Source organism: Jaculus jaculus, chromosome 3 (assembly GCF_020740685.1).
Source record: "Jaculus jaculus isolate mJacJac1 chromosome 3, mJacJac1.mat.Y.cur, whole genome shotgun sequence".
Taxonomy (NCBI): Eukaryota; Metazoa; Chordata; class Mammalia; order Rodentia; family Dipodidae; genus Jaculus; species Jaculus jaculus.
The window spans coordinates 154,173,380-154,193,141 of NC_059104.1; the positions used below are offsets into that span (position 1 = coordinate 154,173,380).

Sequence of the window (19,762 nt, forward strand, 5' to 3'; positions counted from 1 at the left end):
GTGGCAGAGGTGATGTCATGCTGTGCTTTCCCTGACTTGAAGCTGCCCCTCAGGACTGTACACCAAAATTAAAAATAAAACTTCCCTTTCGGCAGCTGCTTTGGGTTGAATGCTTTATCTCAGTAACCAGAAGGTAACTGTAATTCATTGACTTTTCCATGTAAAAGATTCTTCACCCAGCACCTTACCCATTTAAGTATAATTTTATGGAGACAAGATATCACGTATCCCAGGCTGGCCTAAAAACCTCCAGGGTTCTCCTTTCTCTGCCTCCCATCTTGCCAGAGGATTGGGATTACAGATGCTTACTGTTGTGTGTGACCTCTTAGTAGCTTCTGAGGATGTAAAGTCCAGTGGTCTGCTGGTGCAGCAAGCACATTCACCCTCTGTGCTCTCCCCTCAGCTTTCAGTTAACTCTTTTTTAGCCCAGGCTGACCTGGAATTCACTCTGTAGTCTCAGGGTGACCTCGAACTCATGGCGAGCCTCCTACCTCTGCCTCCCGAGTGCTGGGATTAAAGATGTGCGCCACTACACCAAGCTTCAGTTAACTCTTACTAAATGCTTTCTCATGAACAGATGTGAGAAATAATTGCATTCTTACCAAATTAGAGAAACAAGGAAGAGGAGAAAATGTAACACAAAGAAGCATTCTGGTTTTCCTCTTTATTTAATCAAAGACTGGTGAATAAAACATAAATACAGCACAATTACTTCAGATCATTCTTCAACTGTGTACACACAGACCGATGAACAGTCATCTGAAAGAAACTGCAGTCAGCAGTGAAATGCATCAGCTTTTTCTTCCCTTGCTCCAAAAAAAAACAAAAAAAAAACCCACCACCAACAAAAAAATTTAAAATCTCTTCAGCACAAAATCTCCTGTAACAAATGATTCAGACATAAATAATAGGTGCAAAGAAACTATATACTAACATATGTATGTATAACCTTTGTTAATGAAACAAAAAGCAGCAGCCATAATGATTAAGATACATTCAGTTACTGATAACTAGCTGTGCCCAGAGGGCATTATCAAAAGGGAATCGTGCTGCAGAGAAAAGCTATATATACATACACAATGAGAAATGAACTGCAAGATTAACGCATGCATGTTTAATACTGGAAAAAAAAAATCACAGCCCTCCAAGATTTCTCCACATTTGTTATAAAAGCCCTCTGCACTCAACTAAAATTCAAATGATCTTAAAAGGATAATACTTGAAAGTTTAAGTCTTTCCAGCCACAGAAACTGCAATGGAAATAAATGTTCAGAGTCATTTTCAAACAAAACAAAAATCTATTCCTCTGATGACATGCATGATTCAAAGGTCTATGCAAGATATGGTGCTCTACATTCCCAAGGACTAGGAAAAAAAACCTCAAGTCAATTTTTAGTTTGCAGATGGATAAGGAGTTTGTATTCCAGCAGGAGCTCAAATCTTCTGGATCTTCTCACCAACAACTACTGGATTTTCTTTCCTGATTTTTTCAGCAGCATCGGCTTTGTAATTGTAAGAGCAATTGTGTACATCTGAGTAACGGTGCACACCACAGTAAACATTTCCACACCGGCATTCAAACCCTGAAAGTGAACACAGGTATAATGTGAGCTGGACAGGTCAGAAGACTGGGGCTTAGTTAATGTTAAACAGCCTCATGACTTTACAGCAGTCTAGAGTTTTGTTCCCTACCAGAGTTTCATTTCTTTTCCTATCTACAAATACACTTTTGTACTAGAGCATGTCACAGCCACTTTTGAGAGCTCACATTTCTTCACCTGTGGTATGGCCACAATTTTTTCCTATGAAACGATGATAGGTAAATTGAAAATGTCAATCTTAAAACACAGCCTTACTGTAAAAAGAAAGAAATAACCCTACTGTCAGAAGGCTTAACAATTAAAAAAGATCAAATAAAACTGAAAGAACTGTGACTCCTTTAACTTGCCCTTGTTAAACTCCTAGGAAATGAGAACAGTACTATGGATAAATGATTAAGAGCATGGGATCTGGAGTCAGTTTCTTTCCTAAATAGGTACCACTTAGCTCTCTGAGCTTCATTCCTGCATCTATTTTGGAATTATTGTAAAGATTAAATGGGAAATGCACTGAGTTCTTAACATGTAATAAACTAAATGCAAGTTACTTAACTTTAGGGAAATGCTATAAAAACTGAGGCCAACCGACATGTAATGGAGCAAGAATGGATTGTCTTCTTCCCCTAAATTAGGATTTTATGTTATGATAGATGTTTTAGAAATGGAGCTCAAGAATAATCAGTATTTTCACCATAACAGTGGATATTAACTTACCTTTTCTTACTTCAAAATCATATTCTATAGCTTCATTTAATGAAAGAAAAATGAAAAGTTAACCAGATTAAACAAAACTAAGCACCAGCTTTGTAGTGTAAGTCCAAGATTTTATAAGATTTAGACAGACTGTACTTGACATTAAATAAATGTATATAGGTATTTTTAAATCAAATGTTTATATTTTTTTGAACCATTTCATAGCATTCAACACCCAACCTTACTTTGTTGAGTACTTAAATGAGTATTTATTGGGTTTGCACTTAGCTATGTAAAATGAAAGTTATTTTGTGTTTAAATTCTTATTATTTTTAAAGTTTTTTTTAATATATACAGTTCAGAATCTGAAGTGTATCCAATAAGTAACACTCATGGGAGCAGAAATAATCTTAGTTGAAGTCTAATGATATGCTGAATTATTCCAAAACATGATTTTAACATTAAACCACCTGATGAGAATCCCTTACCAGTAAGTCCCACTTTCTTCCTGCACATGAAACAGCGATTCTTTTTTTGTTTTGGTTTTTCAAGATTCTTGCTTTGCTCCTCAGATGGTTGCTGTGTTGTATCTGATACTGAAGCTGATGGAAAAAAAAGGGGGGGGGGCGGTAAAACTTCATTATCCAGTAATACTGCGACATATCAGTGATAGTTGGCCCTCACCCCACCCCACAGCTGAGGATTTATAAGGATGGAAAGAGGTTCATAAATTGCAAAGGTATTGCTAAAATGAGAACCTCTTGGTTAAATGCAAGTATATACACATGTAGAAAATAATCTGTAATACACAAGTGCTGTATTTAACTAGTAATGATTCTAGATGATGGACTGTAGGAAATATGCAGGAAGCAATAGTCATATGCAAGCATCTTAATACTGATCAATTACGTAAACTTCTCAGAGAACAAGAATATTCTTGTATCAATGTTCTCAGAATGTTTCACATGAAGCACTTAAACTAGGCACAGTATTGTCTATAATCCAGCACTAAGGAGACTGAGATTGCTGTTGGGGGCCAGCTGTATGTACCCTGTGAATTTAAGGCCAAAGGGAGATTTGTTTCATCAGTCCCTGTTCCTCAAAGCAAAATAAAACAAAATGATATGGAAGAAACAGATGCCAAGAAGCTCTAAAATGTAATTAAGATAACATGCTGAAACCAAGATTAGTACCAAGACTTGGGTACTGTTCTAAACCCTCAAGAACGCTCCCCCTCCACTCTCACTTGCTACCCTGGCCCTCCTGGGTTCAGTCAGAACCAGTCTGTAACAGCACACTACAGACATGAAGTCTTGTTCAAGTCAAGTGGACACCACAGGCTTCAGCAAACAGCACGCTCTGGCTTTCCTTGACACATCTCTCATACCTGTGAGCTCCTGTGCGGTGCCCTTGCCAGAGCCTGCCTTTACTGGAGAACTCCAACTTGCCTTTTATGTTTAAGCTTACATAACCCACTCTCCCAGACTTAGACTAGAAACTACCCTGTGCTACACAGCACTGTTCACATGCTGTAACTGCCCACTTGACTTAACTCTGCGTAACAGGAACCTGTCCTATCACCCTGTTAGTTTATCCTGGTGCCTGTGCCATAGAACAAACAAATGCCTGCTGAACCAAATTACTGAGTCCTCACCAACTGTATCTAAGGGCAACATCTGTCCAACTGGTCTACATCATTTCTTACAACCAGTTAATCATAGCAGACTCTAGATTATGTTAACTCATTTTGCAGTTAAAAAAAAAAAAATCAGGCAAAGCACTACAGACTAGTGATTGTCCACCAACAGACTGTGCACAGCCCTACTACACTAGACTAATGACTGTGCACTAATGGAAATGCAACACCCCTCCACTAGACGTACTTCCAGTAACAGAAGAAAGTACTATTAATATACACATTTATCAGACTGCTTACAGTTTTTGAGACAGGGTTTTCCTCTATAGGCCAGATTGTCCTTGAGTTCACAACAATCTTCCTACTTCAGCCTCCCAAGTGTTGGGATTACAGGTGAGCTATGGTAACTGGCTACATTTTATCTTTCAGCAAAATATGTTACACAAAATCTTTTATTTTCAAAAAACAAATATCCCTAAAATGTGAGCTGACTGAAGGCAAGGGTTGAGTGTCATACTTACTATTTTATCCCCAGCCCTTAGAACAGTATCAGATTAATCTGTAGCCAGAAATTAACCCATATACTTAGTGTGGAATTTATAAGCTGCCTCAACTCTATTCTCAGTAAAACATATTCAAATGAACTAATAAAGAAAATGCTTACATGTAATACCATCACAGATCAAACCAAAATTAGTGTAATTGAGACACACTTTGGCATCTGGCAATGGAGACGAGTGCAAATCTATTTATCTGCTATGCACACAAATGTTACATACCTCTGGAGTGATATCTTGCAACATTAAGCATGAGGACCTAAGGCATATGGTTTCATTTCAGCAAAGGCAGATGGACAGCCTTTGAAGTTAAGGACTGGCAGGCTATCAAAAAGCTCGTAAGCCAAGGCTTGAGTCTGGAACTAGTGAGTATCAAATATAGCCCAAGAGATGAAGGGAACCTCTACTTAACCTAAATGATATGCACTGCCTGATTTTATACAGTGAACAGCCTGAATTTAAGTGAGTTCTTGTGCAAGTTCATATATTCTAAGATACTACTCTGTGTCCTCAGGTTACATGTAAGATTTAAGACCAAAGAATAACACCCAATTCTAGTCCCATAAAAAGCAATACTTTGGCTTATGAAAGATTGGTACACTAGACCTACAGCCAAAATGAGGTCAGTTTCATCAGAAGTAGGCAGTTTTCATGTTGGGAAATGAGAACTGGGAATTGAGTATCTCTTGTTAATAGTTAACAACAGATGTCTGCCTGTGTCGCACTCACTGATGCTAGAGGTGTGCTTGGGAGACTTATGAAATGGCATACAGGCAGTAAGTAAACTACAGTTCTTGCTAGCTTAATTTCTAATGGGAATCCGGACAAGACAAAATCTACTAGTGACCGTTAAGATACTTCAGAGAGCACTGGACAGGTAAAAGTGGTTTAACTACCCACATGGAGGATCACATTCAAGAGGAACAAGGCCCTCTGCTCTGGGTCCTGTAAACAAAAAAAGAATACAGACATAGTAGTGAGTACATACCATGGTTTACACATTATTTCTGCTTGGGGAAAGTTCATAAACATGAAAAATGCTGAACTTAACATGACAGTAACAGGTAATCCCAAAAATTATCCATATCATAATATGACACATATATTCTTTTCTAATAAGTCATGACAGTTCTCATCTAAGCATTAAAACTAAGCCCCACCCCCGGCACACAGTATTACAGTGCTTGAGACTGAACTCAGAGCCCAACCGCACAAGGCAACTGCTCTACCTCTAAACTACAATTCCAGTGAAGAACTGAGACTAGGGGCTTGGTGACTCTGCTCACTCAATGCTCACAGGGCAAGTGCTCAATAGACCCTTATATTAAATCAAGAAGAACATTTACAACCACCGACTGGTACAACACTGATTTCTCCTCTTTGCATCTCATTTTCCTATATGCAAAATATGAGTTCAAACTGAATGAACTTCACAGTATTCCTAGATAAATATTCTTCAGAAAATGAGAAAAATCTTGATATTTAAAAGAAAACCAGGCTTGTATCAGTAGTAACATACAAAGGAAACTTATTATATTTATAATGTTCTGGGAGCCACATTAAAAAGTAAACCGTCAAAATATATAATTTCAAAATGCAATTAACATTAAAAGTACTGGGTATTTGGGGGGCTGGAAAAATGGCTTAGCAGTTAAGGCATTTGCTTGCAAAGCCTAAGGACCCAGGTTTGATTCCCCAGAACCCACTTAAGTCAGATGCACAAGGTGGCATATGTATCTGGAAATCATTTGCAGCAGCTGGAGGCCCTGATGTGCCCATTTTTCCTCCATCTCTCACATAAATAAAATATTTAAAAAGTATTATTTTAACTCAGGGGTGGCTATTAAGCCCTCAAAAACCCAGTGTATGCATTCTCCGACAGTACAGCTACTACAAACATATACACTAGAAAATTTTGACTAGTCATTTCTAGAGCTGTACAAGCTCGTTGCTGGCCTAGCACACACAGCAGCCCTACAGATGGACATGCGCTCAGTGTGGAGCACGTGTCTGGCACAGGCAGGGCCCTAGTTCCATCCCTAGTTCTGCAAAATAAAACTTTAAGTAAGAAAAAAGTATCTGCTAGAGATCAGTTTCTGTTAGTAGCTATCTGGGGGCAAAAGTCTGTTGCATGAATCTCCCTAAAAGTAGGGATATATCTCAGTAGTAAAGCATATACTTAATGTGCATATGTCTCTAGTAGCAAAAAACCAACAAAACACAACTAGCCTTCAAGTGGACTCTACTCCTTCTCTACCGTTTTCTACTATTATCTGATTTCCAAACATCTTTCCATCTTCAGTTCAACACATACTTGCCTCGATCAGCCACTGGTTACTCTTCTATTCCCCACATTTCATGCCTCCCCACTCCCCCATATATTTTTGTGGGGGATGGGGTGGGTATGAGGCTTTCACTCTAGTCCAAGCTACCCTGAACTTCACTCTGTATCCAGGCTAAAATTCAAATTCATAGTGATCCTTCTACCTCAGCCTCCTCAGTGCTGGCCTGGCTTTTTACCTGTGTGCTGATGTTCTACTCCTCCAGTGAAACCATATGTGTGTGTGTGTGTGTGTGTGTGTGTGTGTGTGTATGTGTATATGTGTGTGTGTGTACAAACACACATGTATTTCGTAGGTTGTGAAATCATCACCTGTATTATAATTCCTGCTGTTTCATTTACTCTAAGCAAACCTTATACATGATTAATGGTAACTCCTAAGCCCCACAGCTCCTGGAAATGCTCATCTTGCCATATGTATGCATGGACTGGCTGTTCTGGATAATGCCCCTGGCACCATACAGTATTTTGGCTTCTGAACCTGGCTTCAATTAAGTGAACCCTTGAGTGTCACTTTCTTTTCACAGCTCAGTAAACATTTCAGGGCATGCACATACCACATTATTTATCCAAGCATCTGCTGGTCATCATCTGAGTTCCTTCAATTCTTTTGGTTATTATACATTATGCTACTATAAGTATTCATATACAAATTTTTGTATGAACACATGAGGTTTTGTTGTTGGTGCCATCTTTTGGGGGCTGAGGAATGAATTCAGGCTTTGAGAATGCCAAACATGTATTCTACCATTGAGCCCTACCAACAAGTCAGGACATATTTTCAATTTTCTTTGAAATCAAGAGTGAAAATGTTTTATCATACAGTAATTATACTTAACCTTTTGAGGAACTACCAGATTGCTTGCAAAACATCTACACCATTTTGCACTGCTACAACATGCAAGAGCTCCAATTTCCACACCTTGACAACACTGCCTGTTGTTGGTTACAGGGTTGAGTGGTAACTCATTGCAGCTCCCATTTGCACTTCCCTACTAACAACCGACATTGACTGTCTTTCATTTGCTGATCTGTCAATCTGTCTGTCTTCTCAGGAGAAACATGTATTTAAACTCTTTGCTTACTTTTAATTGAGGAGTCCTTTTATTATTAAACTTTAATTTTATACATTATTAGATATATGACTTAAAATACTTTCTCCTTTTCATGGTATGTTTTGGCATAAAAAAGGAATTAACTCAATGTATCTTTCTCTTTGGTTGCTATTGTTTAACATGTCTTATCTAAGAACCCATTATCTAATCAGAGGTCACAAAATTTGCATCATTTCAGTTGTCATGGTAATTTAAAATTCTCATGTATTTTAAGTGAATTTTTGCATATTTTAGGAGGCAGCAATCCAGGCATCATCATATTTTGCTTTTCATATTGGATGATCTGTGATAACCCTGTTGAAAATCAATTGTCCTTGGGTGGGCATGCGTTTTTGGATTCTCAGTTCTATCCCTGGTCTACATGAACATCCTCTCAACAGTACCACAGTCCTGCTTATGTCAACTTTATCATTCTTTTTGAAGACTATTTTGGATATTTTCATGTATTAAAAATCCACATTTTTTTTCCATAAAACTTTACTAAATTATTTCAAAATTAGTCTTACTGCCTGTGACCCCCCCCCAACCCCTTCCCCGGGGTGGATGGTGTGAAGCATTGATCTAACAATTTACTCTGAGAACTCTAGCTCACCCTGCCCACTCAGTGAGCATTCCCTTCTGCTCTGTCCTTGACAACTCCGCTCTACTAGAAACTTCTGTTAACAGCTTATCGTCTTAATAAAATGATCCCCTTTACTGTTGGGAAGTTTTAAAATCTTCCCTTAACTCGAAGCCTTCTTCTGTAAACTCCCAAGTTATTTGGGCAATGTACAAAAAAAATGCATATCCTTCACAGTTTATACAGCCCATGTTGCCTCTACTGTTTCAATAATGTTGACTACCCCATAAAATGAACATGCTTTCAGAATAAGGCACAGAAAGTCATGTGGTATAAGGAAGACAGGAAAACACAACCTGCAAGTCCAAAACCCATTTAGTAGGATGACTCAAGATCTGAGAGACTGAGGATAACTAAAGATAAAGACTGAGGATAACAACCTTTAATAAGACAGCCAGCCAATCCAGTATGGGGTAGTGTAAATACACTAAGATTGATTCTTTTTCTTTTTCTTTCTTTTTTTTTTGAGGTAAGGTCTAGTCTTGGCTAACCCAGGAATTTACTATGTACTCCCAGGCTGGCCTTGAAATCACAGTGATCCTCCTTTCTTGGTCTCCCAACTACTGGCATTAAAGGCATGCACCATGCTTAAAGAGACTTTTAAAATTAGAACAAGAGAAGAAAATTACAAAGAGCTCCTGCAACGTGGAAGGCAGCAGAGTAGGAACCCACATGGGAGCAGGGGTCCCTTACCCCCCGTTAAACTCAGAAGAAGATGAAACTTATACCTGTTCTGTCAAAGATTCTGTTACGCTGCAATTTTAAAAACACTAAGTTTTTAAGGTATTTAAATATTAATTTAACCTAAAAGTCATTCAAAACACTCTTGACCAAAGAGTGTCTCAACTTTTAAAGCACTACAATCTGAATTAATGTTCTCAGGACAAGATGGAGGAAACCCTGCTGTTCTCCAAACATCAGAATGGTGAGAAAGAAGAGCTAGTGAGATGGCTAAGTGGTTAAAGACGCTTGCTTGATAAGCCCACTGGCCTGGATTCAATTCTCTAGTACCCAAGTAAAGCCAGATACACAAAGTGATACATGCATCGGGATGCTCGTTAACAATGGCTAGAGGCCCTGGAAAACCCACTCTCTTACCTCTCTCTTACAAATAAAATATTTTTTTAAAAAAGAAAGATATCAAAGTACTTACTTCACATTAATTCACCCACCTATCACCTTTATTCTTTTCAAAGTATACTACTGCCATGACACCTTTATTTTTTAATTATTTTAAAATGTTCTCATTTATGTGCAAGCAGAGAAAGAAAAGACATAGACAATGGATGTGCCAGAGCCTCCAGCTACTATAACAAACTCCAAATGCATGGGCTAGTTTGTGCATCTGGCTTTACATGGGTATTAGGGAACTGAACCTGGGTTGTTAGCCTTTGTAGGCTAATGCCCTAACTACCACGCCATCTCTCCAGCCTACTATTTCATCTTCCAATGCTAAATTGTTCTTTATTTTTTTAAACAATCAGCATTAAAACTTATTATCAATATAAACAACACCTTGGTGACTAGCAGCTTGTTTCCTCCCTGTTCAGTCTATCTTCCTCTCAAAGCTGAATACTTCTAGCAATTCTCCTTTGGCATCTACAGCCTGAAACTGACCAGGATCTAAATGCTTCCTCTTCTACAGGCCCACCCTCCAGACTGTTCTTTGCTTTCAACCTCATCTATCAACGTATGCCCAGGACTTTAAAATTTCAGCGACAGTACTGACCATACCTCCTACCTATAAATATCCTCCAAACAAGCTCTCTCCTGTGTTAAATTTGGCAACTTACTCGTTAAAGTTTTCTGTGAAAAAGTACCTTTCTCAGCCTCCTTGTCTAAAGCAATCACATGTCACTATGATAAAACCAACAGACTGACACCAACCACCCTTAGTTTCCATGTCTGATGGATAACTGTGGTAGACTGAATGTGTGTCCCCCCCAGACTCGGTGTTTTATTAAAACTGAGTTTGCAGGGCTGGAGGGATGGCTTAGTGGTTAAGATGTTTGCACGCAAAGCCAAAGGACCCAGGTTTGATTCCATAGGACCCATGTTAGCCAGATGCACAAGGTGGCACATGCGTCTGGAGTTCATGTGCAGCAGCTGGAGGCCCTGGCGTGCCCATCCTCTCTGTCAAATAAATAAATAAAAATAAAATATTAAAAAACTAAAATTGAGTTTGCAGCTTCAGCCCCTAGCAGGCAGAATCATGCTGGGGGAGGGAGGTTATGACACTGGGGCAGATCCAAATTCTAGCCCAAGGTGTAGAGAACGAGAGCAGTGGCAGCTTTGGCAGAGCTCCTGTCTACTGCTTTTTGGTGTCTGCTGGCTGGTTTTTGTTTTGTTTTGTTTTTTTCTCTCTGCTTAGATCTGTGAAAGGGAGCTAGTTTTCTTTTGCCATTGATGGAATTTCCCCTGGATCTGTAAGCTTGAAATAAATCCCTTCCTCCCATATAAGTGTTCTGGGGTTTGTGTGTTTGTCCCAGCACTGTGGTGCTGTCTATGACAGTAACTTGTCAAAAAGTACCCCCCATCCCTGCCTATATTACGTTCTCATTGCTATGACAAAACACCTGACAAAAGCAATTTGAGGAAGAAAGGTCAATTTGGGTTTCCACTCCATCACTGTGGGGAAGGAATGGGAGCAGAGGCAGGAAGCAGGTGGCCACATTCAACATTCAGTCTGCAGTGATGAAGCAGAGTGATGAACACGAGCGCTCACCTCCCTTTCTTTCCCCTTTGCATTCAGTCCAGGACCCCAGGCCATGGAATGGTGCAAGTCTTCCCCCATCAATTAACCTTATCAAGATAAAACCTCATCGGCATGCTCAGAGGCTCATTTTATCAATAAAAACCATCCTTCAATGCCATTCCTTCAACCTTTCTATTTACCAAGAAAAATCTTTCACTAATTATACTTATGAATTTATAACAAAATGCTCAGAGACTACTGGCCACATAGTATGTTCACTAGCTGTGGCAAAAATCTACACAAACGAGCAATATGTCAAGGTTACGAAAGGTAACTAACTTAAGCTAGTGCTACCAGTGCTTCTGTGGCCACAGTGCGCACAGTACACACAGAACGCCATTCCGTCAGCATCTTTGTCCTTACACTACGCAGCGTAGCGCTGCACTGCTTATCACAGGGCTTCTTTGCAGACTGCACCTTCTAGGTTAATAGAAGGATACAAGTTACAGAGACTAAGAACCTTCTAACTGCCTCTACGCTAAGAAAGCCTTCTGACAAATTTTAAAGAGTTCTTAGGTTACTTGAATTTACATCACAGGGACATGGGGACATAAAGAGCCAGGGAATTTACTAATAATAAAGTACTAGTGTACTAATAAGGTGCTTGCCAGCCACACAGAATGATCTCAGATAATTGGAGCAACCAGATTTCCACAAGCCAGTAGTCTAGTCTGCTTTGAATGGGAATAGTCTCTACAATTAACTAGGCAAAAATCATAAAAAACTGTAACAGTATAATCTTCTCATCCAGTCATTGTAGTTATGTTTTTCAAACAAATTTAAATTTTTCTCTTAATGCTGGCCTAAAATAATCTAAATAGGAAGTGGCTCCCAATATTAAGTCAATTAAATACTTGAGGATATAAAATGTCCTCATAATAAAGCCATAAAATATTTCTTATCAGCAGGCACTCTGTATATGCCTATGCTAGAGCCTGGCCTGCAATGCTTGGGGTTGGTAAGTAACAAGACACACTAGTGTATATGCAAACCTTGTAGATCTTCTGTTTCAGGTACTGCTTTGTCCACAGATGTGCTGTCCACTTGGGAAGGTGCTACAGATTCTGATAAAAGTGACTGGTTTGATACAGGGCTAGAAAGGCAAAAATAAAAAAAAAAAATTGCTTTTTCCTTTTTAAGTCAAAATTATTTATTTAGTCTTGAGATAGGGGCTTGCTATGTTGTACAAGTTGTTCTCTAACTCCTGGGCTCAAGTGAGCCTCCTACGTCCTTCAGGCTATTATCACTACACCCAGTAATATTTCAATTTTAAAAGATGATCCCCATAAACAAATATAAACTGAAGTGACACTTGTTTATAACTTAAAATAATCAGCTTCGAAATCGTAATTTGGAATAGATGTACATGTTTCAGAAATCAAAGGAACGACGCACACCCTGTGTATTTCAAGTAACCACGAGAAAGCACTGAACAATACACATGGTATGCTCTTGCATGGAAAAAGGACCTCTAGTACAGATTATTAATATGTCACTGTAGCAAAGTAAGACAGAAACAAGTATCTCTCTTTCTCTCCCTCCTTTTCTTTTGATAGGGTCTCAGGGTAGCTGAGGCTGGCCTTGAACTCCTGATACTGAGATTATAGGTATGTACCCTCACATTCAGAGGTTTGATTAAGTATTTCTATGACATATAACTATATCTTTGACTTCAGAGTTAAAAATAAAAATGTATCACAAAACAAATACAAGTATTATCTCATGGCATAACAAAAAGAACCTGTGAGAAGATTGTTTATTGATGCACGGTACTACTATTGCAAATTAAAGAACTAATTAAACATGTTCCAAAAGCACTTGATCAATGGATCAGGATACAGTATGAAGAATAAAAAGGGAAAGATATCTGAGAAGGGAATCTAGGATTTAAAAGATTGTCCTCCCTCAAAGCATCTTTTAACTGGTGGGTAGTAGTAGCCACATATAATTTTAGGCTAGTTAATCCTAACATATTCCTTAATATATTTTTCCCCATTTTTTGAGGTAGGATTTCACTCTAGCCCAGGCTGACCTGAAATTCACTATGCAGTCTCAGGGCAGCCTTGAACTCATGGCAATCCTCCTACTTCTGCCTCCCAAGTGCTGGGATTAAAGGTGTGTGTCACCACACCCAGCTCCTTAATACATTTCTTAATAAAAATGATAAAAACAATAAATTCTCTCACTAGTTTTCCAGTGGCCACTCAAGAGAATACCCCTTACCTTGGCTGCATAGATGAAGACGTAGAGTCTAACGCTGACTGAGCGTCTGAGACATTTCCCTCTGTGCACTGGACGGGTAAAGATTCCGACAGGCTGCTGACAGAAGCTGCTGCAACACAACCACATTGCACAGAATGTAGTGGGTAGATCATTTTACAATACATGGTGGTATTTCATTATGTTTAGTTCAAAAATTTTAACAGCTTGCTAATGGTGACAAATTTTTGGTGCTGGAGGTTGAACTCAGGGTCTTACACATACCGAATACATGTTCTACTATTGAGCTTTCTCACTCATCTGTTATTTAAGAAAAAAATTAGTGGGTGGGGGGGGGTTGGTGGTACACAAATGGAGGTCAGACAACTTCATGTGTCCATCCTTGCCTTTCACTTTGAGACAGGGTCTCTCATTGTTCACTACAGTGCTCACTAGGCTAACTGGCCTGCAAGCTTCTAGAATTCTGTCTCTTCCTCGCTACTGGACATGGGAAGGCTGAGATTACAGATGCTTGCAACTGCACGAGCTTTTTACATGAATTCTGGGGAGCTGAACTCAGGTATTCATGTTTGCGTGGCAAGTGCTTTATTCACTAAGCCATCTTCCAACCCAAGAAAATTTTCTGTGTAGTTTTAAGTTTTTATTTATTTTGAGGAAGTGAGAGAGGGAGGGAAAGGGAGAGAGAAAGAGGAAGAGAGAAAAAGAGAGAGAGGATGGGCATACCAGGGCCTCCAGCCACTGCAAACAAACTCCAGTCACATACGATGCCTTGTGCATCTGGTTCATGGGGGTACTAGGGAATCAAACTGGGGAGCTTAGACTTTGCAGGCACATACCTTAACCACTAAGCCATCTCTACAGCCCTGACTTTTTCTTTTTGAAAGCATAAAGAATGTTCATACTAACTAAGAAGAAATTCATAAATAAGTTGTATGTATTCTTAATTATACTGTGGTTACTCAGCTGACTATTATTCAAAAAATCATTTAATGTACAAACACCTTCTAAGCACTAAAATACACCTGAGATAATGAAGAAAGAATTTAGCCCTGAGGCAGATACAGGTTCAGAACAGTACATCAGGTTATATTTTTCCTGTGTCTGCAAGACAGAAGCAGTGATGATTACTGAATGTACAACAATGTGTATATGGCCATATTGTTTTAGCCTTAAGAAAAAAATGTTAAAACTATTTTATTCATTTATTTGAGAGAGGGGGACAGGTAGAGAAAAGGAGAATGGGCACGCCAGGGCCTCTAGCCACTGCAAACTCCAGATGCATGTGCTACTTTGTGTATCTGCCTTACATGGGTACTGGGGAATTGAACCTGGGTCCTTAGGCTTTGCACTCTCAGAGAGCAGAAAGCAGCACTGGGTATACTGGACTAGGCCATGTGTTTCAATCAGGAGCACTGTTGTGTTCTAACAGGACTACTTACCAGGTGGGCTTATTCTACCATTGCTACTATTCTGTCTTTGAAGGTGTTCTTTATAGCATACTGAACACATGCCATTTGTACGAGGGTTTCCATAAAATCCGCAGCCAGTGGAGCAAAGCATAGGCGCTTGGCTGTGATTAGTTTCTTGAGCCATGTTTCTGCCGTGCACCTGAAATTTATATGAAATTAGCAAAGACTCAAACACAAGATTTCAGTCTTACATATCCAAATAAGGGAAAAAGCCTATATGGACCCCTGCCTTTCAACCATTCCATAACTGTCCCAAGACACCAGGCTAAAACAAAGATGAAAAAATAAACGACAAAGGACAGACACATGGTGAACTTTGCTCTCTAAGCCACTCTGTCTTCGATCATATAAAGTGTGGAAGAAACTCTACAACAAAGTTTAACTTCAGTTGGACTCTTGAATGTTTAAGGTGTGCATTACACTACTGAATTTCTCCTCTATTTTTTTCCCCAAATGCCTATTAACTTGTACAAATTTGTTCTGTTTTAAAAGCATCTAACAGGGCTAGGGAAATGGCTTAGCAGTTAAGGGCCTTGCCTGCAAAGAGTAAGGACCCAGGCTTGAGTCCCCAGAACCCATGTAAGCCAGATGCACATGCTTCTCAAATTCTTTTACAGTGGCTAGAAGGCCCTGGCCCGCCCATTCTCTCTCTCATAAATAAAATAAATAAACACACACATTTTTTAAAAAAATAAAAAACATCTAACAATAACACTTCTAGTGATGGTACGGAGAACGGGGAAGAGAAATGGTGAAATAAGAAATGGGTTCAACGTTTTGGAAGGCAATTTAGCAACTCACCCCTAGAACCCTGAAGATGATGAACAGTGCTCACTGACCCAGCCATATAGCTAGACTACAGTCAGAAAACTACAAAGAACACACAAGGAAGTGCTTCCCAACATATCTAGAATGTTGATGAACTGAAAATAAGACCTAATGTCTAACACTAGAATAGAGAATTTGTTATTCATTTATTTGGAGGGAGGGAGGGAGGGAAAGGTAAGAGAGAGAGAATGGGTGTGCCACGGCCTCTAAATACCTCGAGTGAACTCCAGACGTATGTGCCACCTTGTGCATCTGACTTTTTGTGGGTGCTGGAGAATCAAAACTGGGTCCTTTGGCTTTGCCAGCAAGCACCTTAACTACCAAACCACCTCTCTCGCCCTAGAATATATGTACTTTAATACATAATGCATGTTAATGACAAAAATCAGAGGGTCACTAATGTTTTAAAATACTTTCTCATGGATAAAATGCTATGATAGTGAAAAATCTGAAGGTGAATATTCATACAATATGTTGCTAAGTAGCATTGAAAGAGCAACTACTAATTATCAAAAGGACATAGTAAACATTCAAAAATGGGAAATGGACCTGGGCGTGGTTGTGCATGCCTTTAATCCCAGCACTCGGTAGGCTAAGGTAGGAGGATCGCCGAGTATTCGAAGCCACCTTGTGACTACATAGTGAATTCCAGGTCAGCCTGAGCTAGAGTGAGACCCTACCTCAGAAAACAACAACGAAAAACCCAAAAAATGGAAAATGTAATGACTTTTTGATATTTATGTTTACTCTGTACTTTAATTTTTTCAAAGATAAAGATACTATTTGCGGGCTGGAGAGATGGCTTAGCGGTTAAGCGCTTGCCTGTGAAGCCTAAGGACCCCGGTTTGAGGCTCGATTCCTCAGGACCCATGTTAGCCAGATGCACAAGGGGGCACATGCATCTAGAATTTGTCTGCAGTGGCTGGAAGCCCTGGCGCACCCATTCTCTCTCTCTCTCTCTGCCTCTTTCTGTCTGTTGCTCTCAAATAAATAAATAAATAAAAATAAACCAAAATAAATTTTTTAAAAGATACTATTTGCCTAATTAGGGAGAGATGTAATTTTTAAGCATATAAAACATAAAGACTGAAACATTAGAAGTGGGATGCTGGGACTCAGGAACTATGGGAAGCACATGAAGGCAATAATCAAACACAGCAGGTGGAAGAACCCCACATGCTATTTCTCCCAGAAAGCAATTGCTTGTTTGGCAAGACTAATGTGACAACAGACGATAGTAACGACCATCTCCCGAGAGGTCTCTCCAAATGGGTCTGTGCATTACAAAATTATGAAGAATGAAAGTACAAACTTTTCTGCCATTGCTGTTTTCTTGAATTGTTAAGTATGTAAGAAGAATATTTACCACTCACTATCAGATTATTCCTCATCTAATCAGTCTGCAGAGTACCGAGAGGTGGAAAGAACTTACTGCCAATTTCAGAATAATAATAAAGAGTTTGTTTGAACTATAAAAGGACTTAGTACCTTACATTTACAAAATGCTCTTTATAGGAGGGCTCGAGAGATGGCTAAGTGGTTAAGGTGCTTGCTTGTAAAGCCTAAGGAACTAGGTTTGATTCCCTGGTACCCACATTAAGCCAGATGCAAAAGATGGCTCATGCATCTGGAGTTTGTGGCTAGAGGCCCTGGTGTTCCCATTCTCTCTATTTGACTCTCTTTCTCTCAAATAAATAAACCATTGCAAAATATTTTAGCTGGGGGATGGAGATGGCTCAGCAGTTAAGGCACTTGCCTGCAAAGCCTAATGATCTGGGTTCAATTACACAGTACCCACATAAAGGTAGATCCACATAAAGTGACTCACGCATCTGGAGTTCACTTGAAGAGGCTAGAGGCTTTGGTGCACCCATTCTTCCCCCCCACCCTCTCTCTGTCTCTGCTTGCAAATAAATAAATATTTTTTAAAACGCTCTATCTGGGCATGGTGGTAAATGCCTGTAATCCCAGCACTTACAAGGTTGAGGCAGGAGGACGCATGTTAGATGCCAACCTGGGTTACAATGGGTGGCCCTGCATTTAAAAATGAAATCAGAACTGTCAAGGATATTTAGGACTTTACCCTGCGAATACAAACTGAGATTCTGACAAGCATCTTTTTTTTTCAACTCCACAACAAGTACTTTCCGAACCCAGTCACTGCTACCAGACACGTGTGTGTTTATGAGCTGCTTCAGACTCTGCTTTCCTGAATGCTTACAAACAAACTAGACAATGGTATGGTGGGTGGGGCTGGGTAAATGGCTCAATCGTTAAAGGTGCTTGCAAAGCCTGATTACTTGGGGTTCAATCCCCAAGTCACTCCAGATAAGGTGGTTGCAGAAAGTGAGCAAGCACCTCGTGTTCGCTTGCAATGGTAGGAGGCCTTGGCACATGTGTGTATGCGTGTGCGTGCATATACATGTTTAAATTAAAAAATGAAACACTTTTGAAAGGCAATAGTGATGATACAGAAAACCTAATGTAAATACTTTCATGGGAGCATGCTTCTGGGAGACACTGGATTTTTATGTTCATCTACTTTTGTTACCAGTTATTGCTCGCCATCATGAGGCTGATTAAGTGATGGAACTGGGGTTCATTCAGGCAGCCTGGCTACACATAATCAAGTCTAATCCAGTGGCGTTAAAACCTCTTTGGAGGTCAAAACTTTGTTCAGAATAGCATTTGCAAGTTATTGCTTTTGCTTTAAACAATACTGACATATCTGCAGTGGTGTGAGTAGGATGCATAAGATACCTGCAATTTTGCCAGTAAGCCAAACTAAGGTCTACTGGCCGTGCTGTTCTTTAACACTATGCTCTCTGCAGAAAAGATGACTTCACTAAATACTGCCCAGAACACATACCCAGCCCTCCTGCACACCTTACAGGGTTTCACAATGCGCTGCTGCAGTTAGACATGTGCCACTACACCTTGTTACTATTCTGTGTGACTGACAGGCAGGTATGAAGCACTCTTGCTGCCTAGAAGTATGAATGTCTACAGAAAAACTACTGGTGAACTATCTGAATTGTGAGCTGAAAGACTGGGCCAAGGCATCAACTACACCATCTGTTTACTAATAGCGTTACTGTGACATAAGATAGAATTAAAGAACGACTGACAATCGAATTACTCAGATGTGAGTATACGACAGACACATTCTTGAAAGTGAAGGACTTGCACCAGTCTTCCAACAACTAGCAGCATTCACACCAAGGACAATATTAAAGCATTCAGGTGGTTTACAAAGGCTTGCCAACTCTCCCATACTGTGAGAGTTTCTAGTGAGATTAGTGGTGATATTAAAGAAATCTGTTTAGCTGATACTTATTTGAAAGGTCTTATTAAGTGAGTGAACCAAGAATTCCAAGTAAAATGATGCAAAATTATTCATGAACAAAAGGTCCATTCAAGCCCAAAGCCAGACGAATGCATGTTCATAATGGTAAGATAAAAATGCCCTTAAATCCCAGCATTTGGGAGGCAGAAGTAGGAGGATCATCACGAGTTTGAGGCTGCCCTGAGACTACACAGTGAATTCTAGGTCAGCCTGGGCTAAATCAAGATCCTATCTTGAAAAAAAAAAAATAACCACGTATTTTATGTGGTTTCACATTCCACACTCAACTATCCTCTAAGAAATACCAACTGTTACGTTTTGGTGTCGTATGAAAGAACAGCCTGTATTATCTGAAAAGATTATTACCACACTTCCTTTTTCCAACTACTAATTAGCCCAGATTTTCTTTAAAACATCGCAATGAAGAAACCATAAGAATCTTGCTGTTAAAGCCATGTCTATCACTAAGGAACAATCGTATAGAGGAGTGACTGCAAGGATTTTCTTCTGTTCTACAGGCTCTCTTCACTCAGCTAATTTCCTTTGCTGCACTCCAGATATGCTTTTTATTCACGAGGTCCCATT

The 19,762-nt window shown here is 39.5% G+C and overlaps 1 protein-coding gene across 5 annotated transcripts in view; it reads right to left on the minus strand.

Annotated features, from left to right (window-relative positions):
• Positions 1-649: 649 nt before the first annotated feature.
• Positions 650-19,762, minus strand: part of Zfand6 (zinc finger AN1-type containing 6) — a 70,363-nt gene continuing 51,250 nt past the window's right edge. For 3 of the 5 annotated variants that reach the window (XM_045145853.1, XM_045145851.1, XM_045145852.1), the window contains 6 exons: positions 14,974-15,142; positions 13,538-13,646; positions 12,307-12,407; positions 5,385-5,429; positions 2,780-2,893; positions 650-1,583 (listed from right to left, as the gene is read on the minus strand). In XM_045145853.1, the coding sequence (XP_045001788.1) occupies positions 1,435-1,583; positions 2,780-2,893; positions 5,385-5,429; positions 12,307-12,407; positions 13,538-13,646; positions 14,974-15,127 (672 nt within the window). In that variant the 5' untranslated portion in view covers positions 15,128-15,142 and the 3' untranslated portion in view covers positions 650-1,434. The remainder of the gene's footprint in view (positions 1,584-2,779; positions 2,894-5,384; positions 5,430-12,306; positions 12,408-13,537; positions 13,647-14,973; positions 15,143-19,762) is intronic. The other 2 variants (XM_045145855.1, XM_045145856.1) reach the window with 2 other exon arrangements.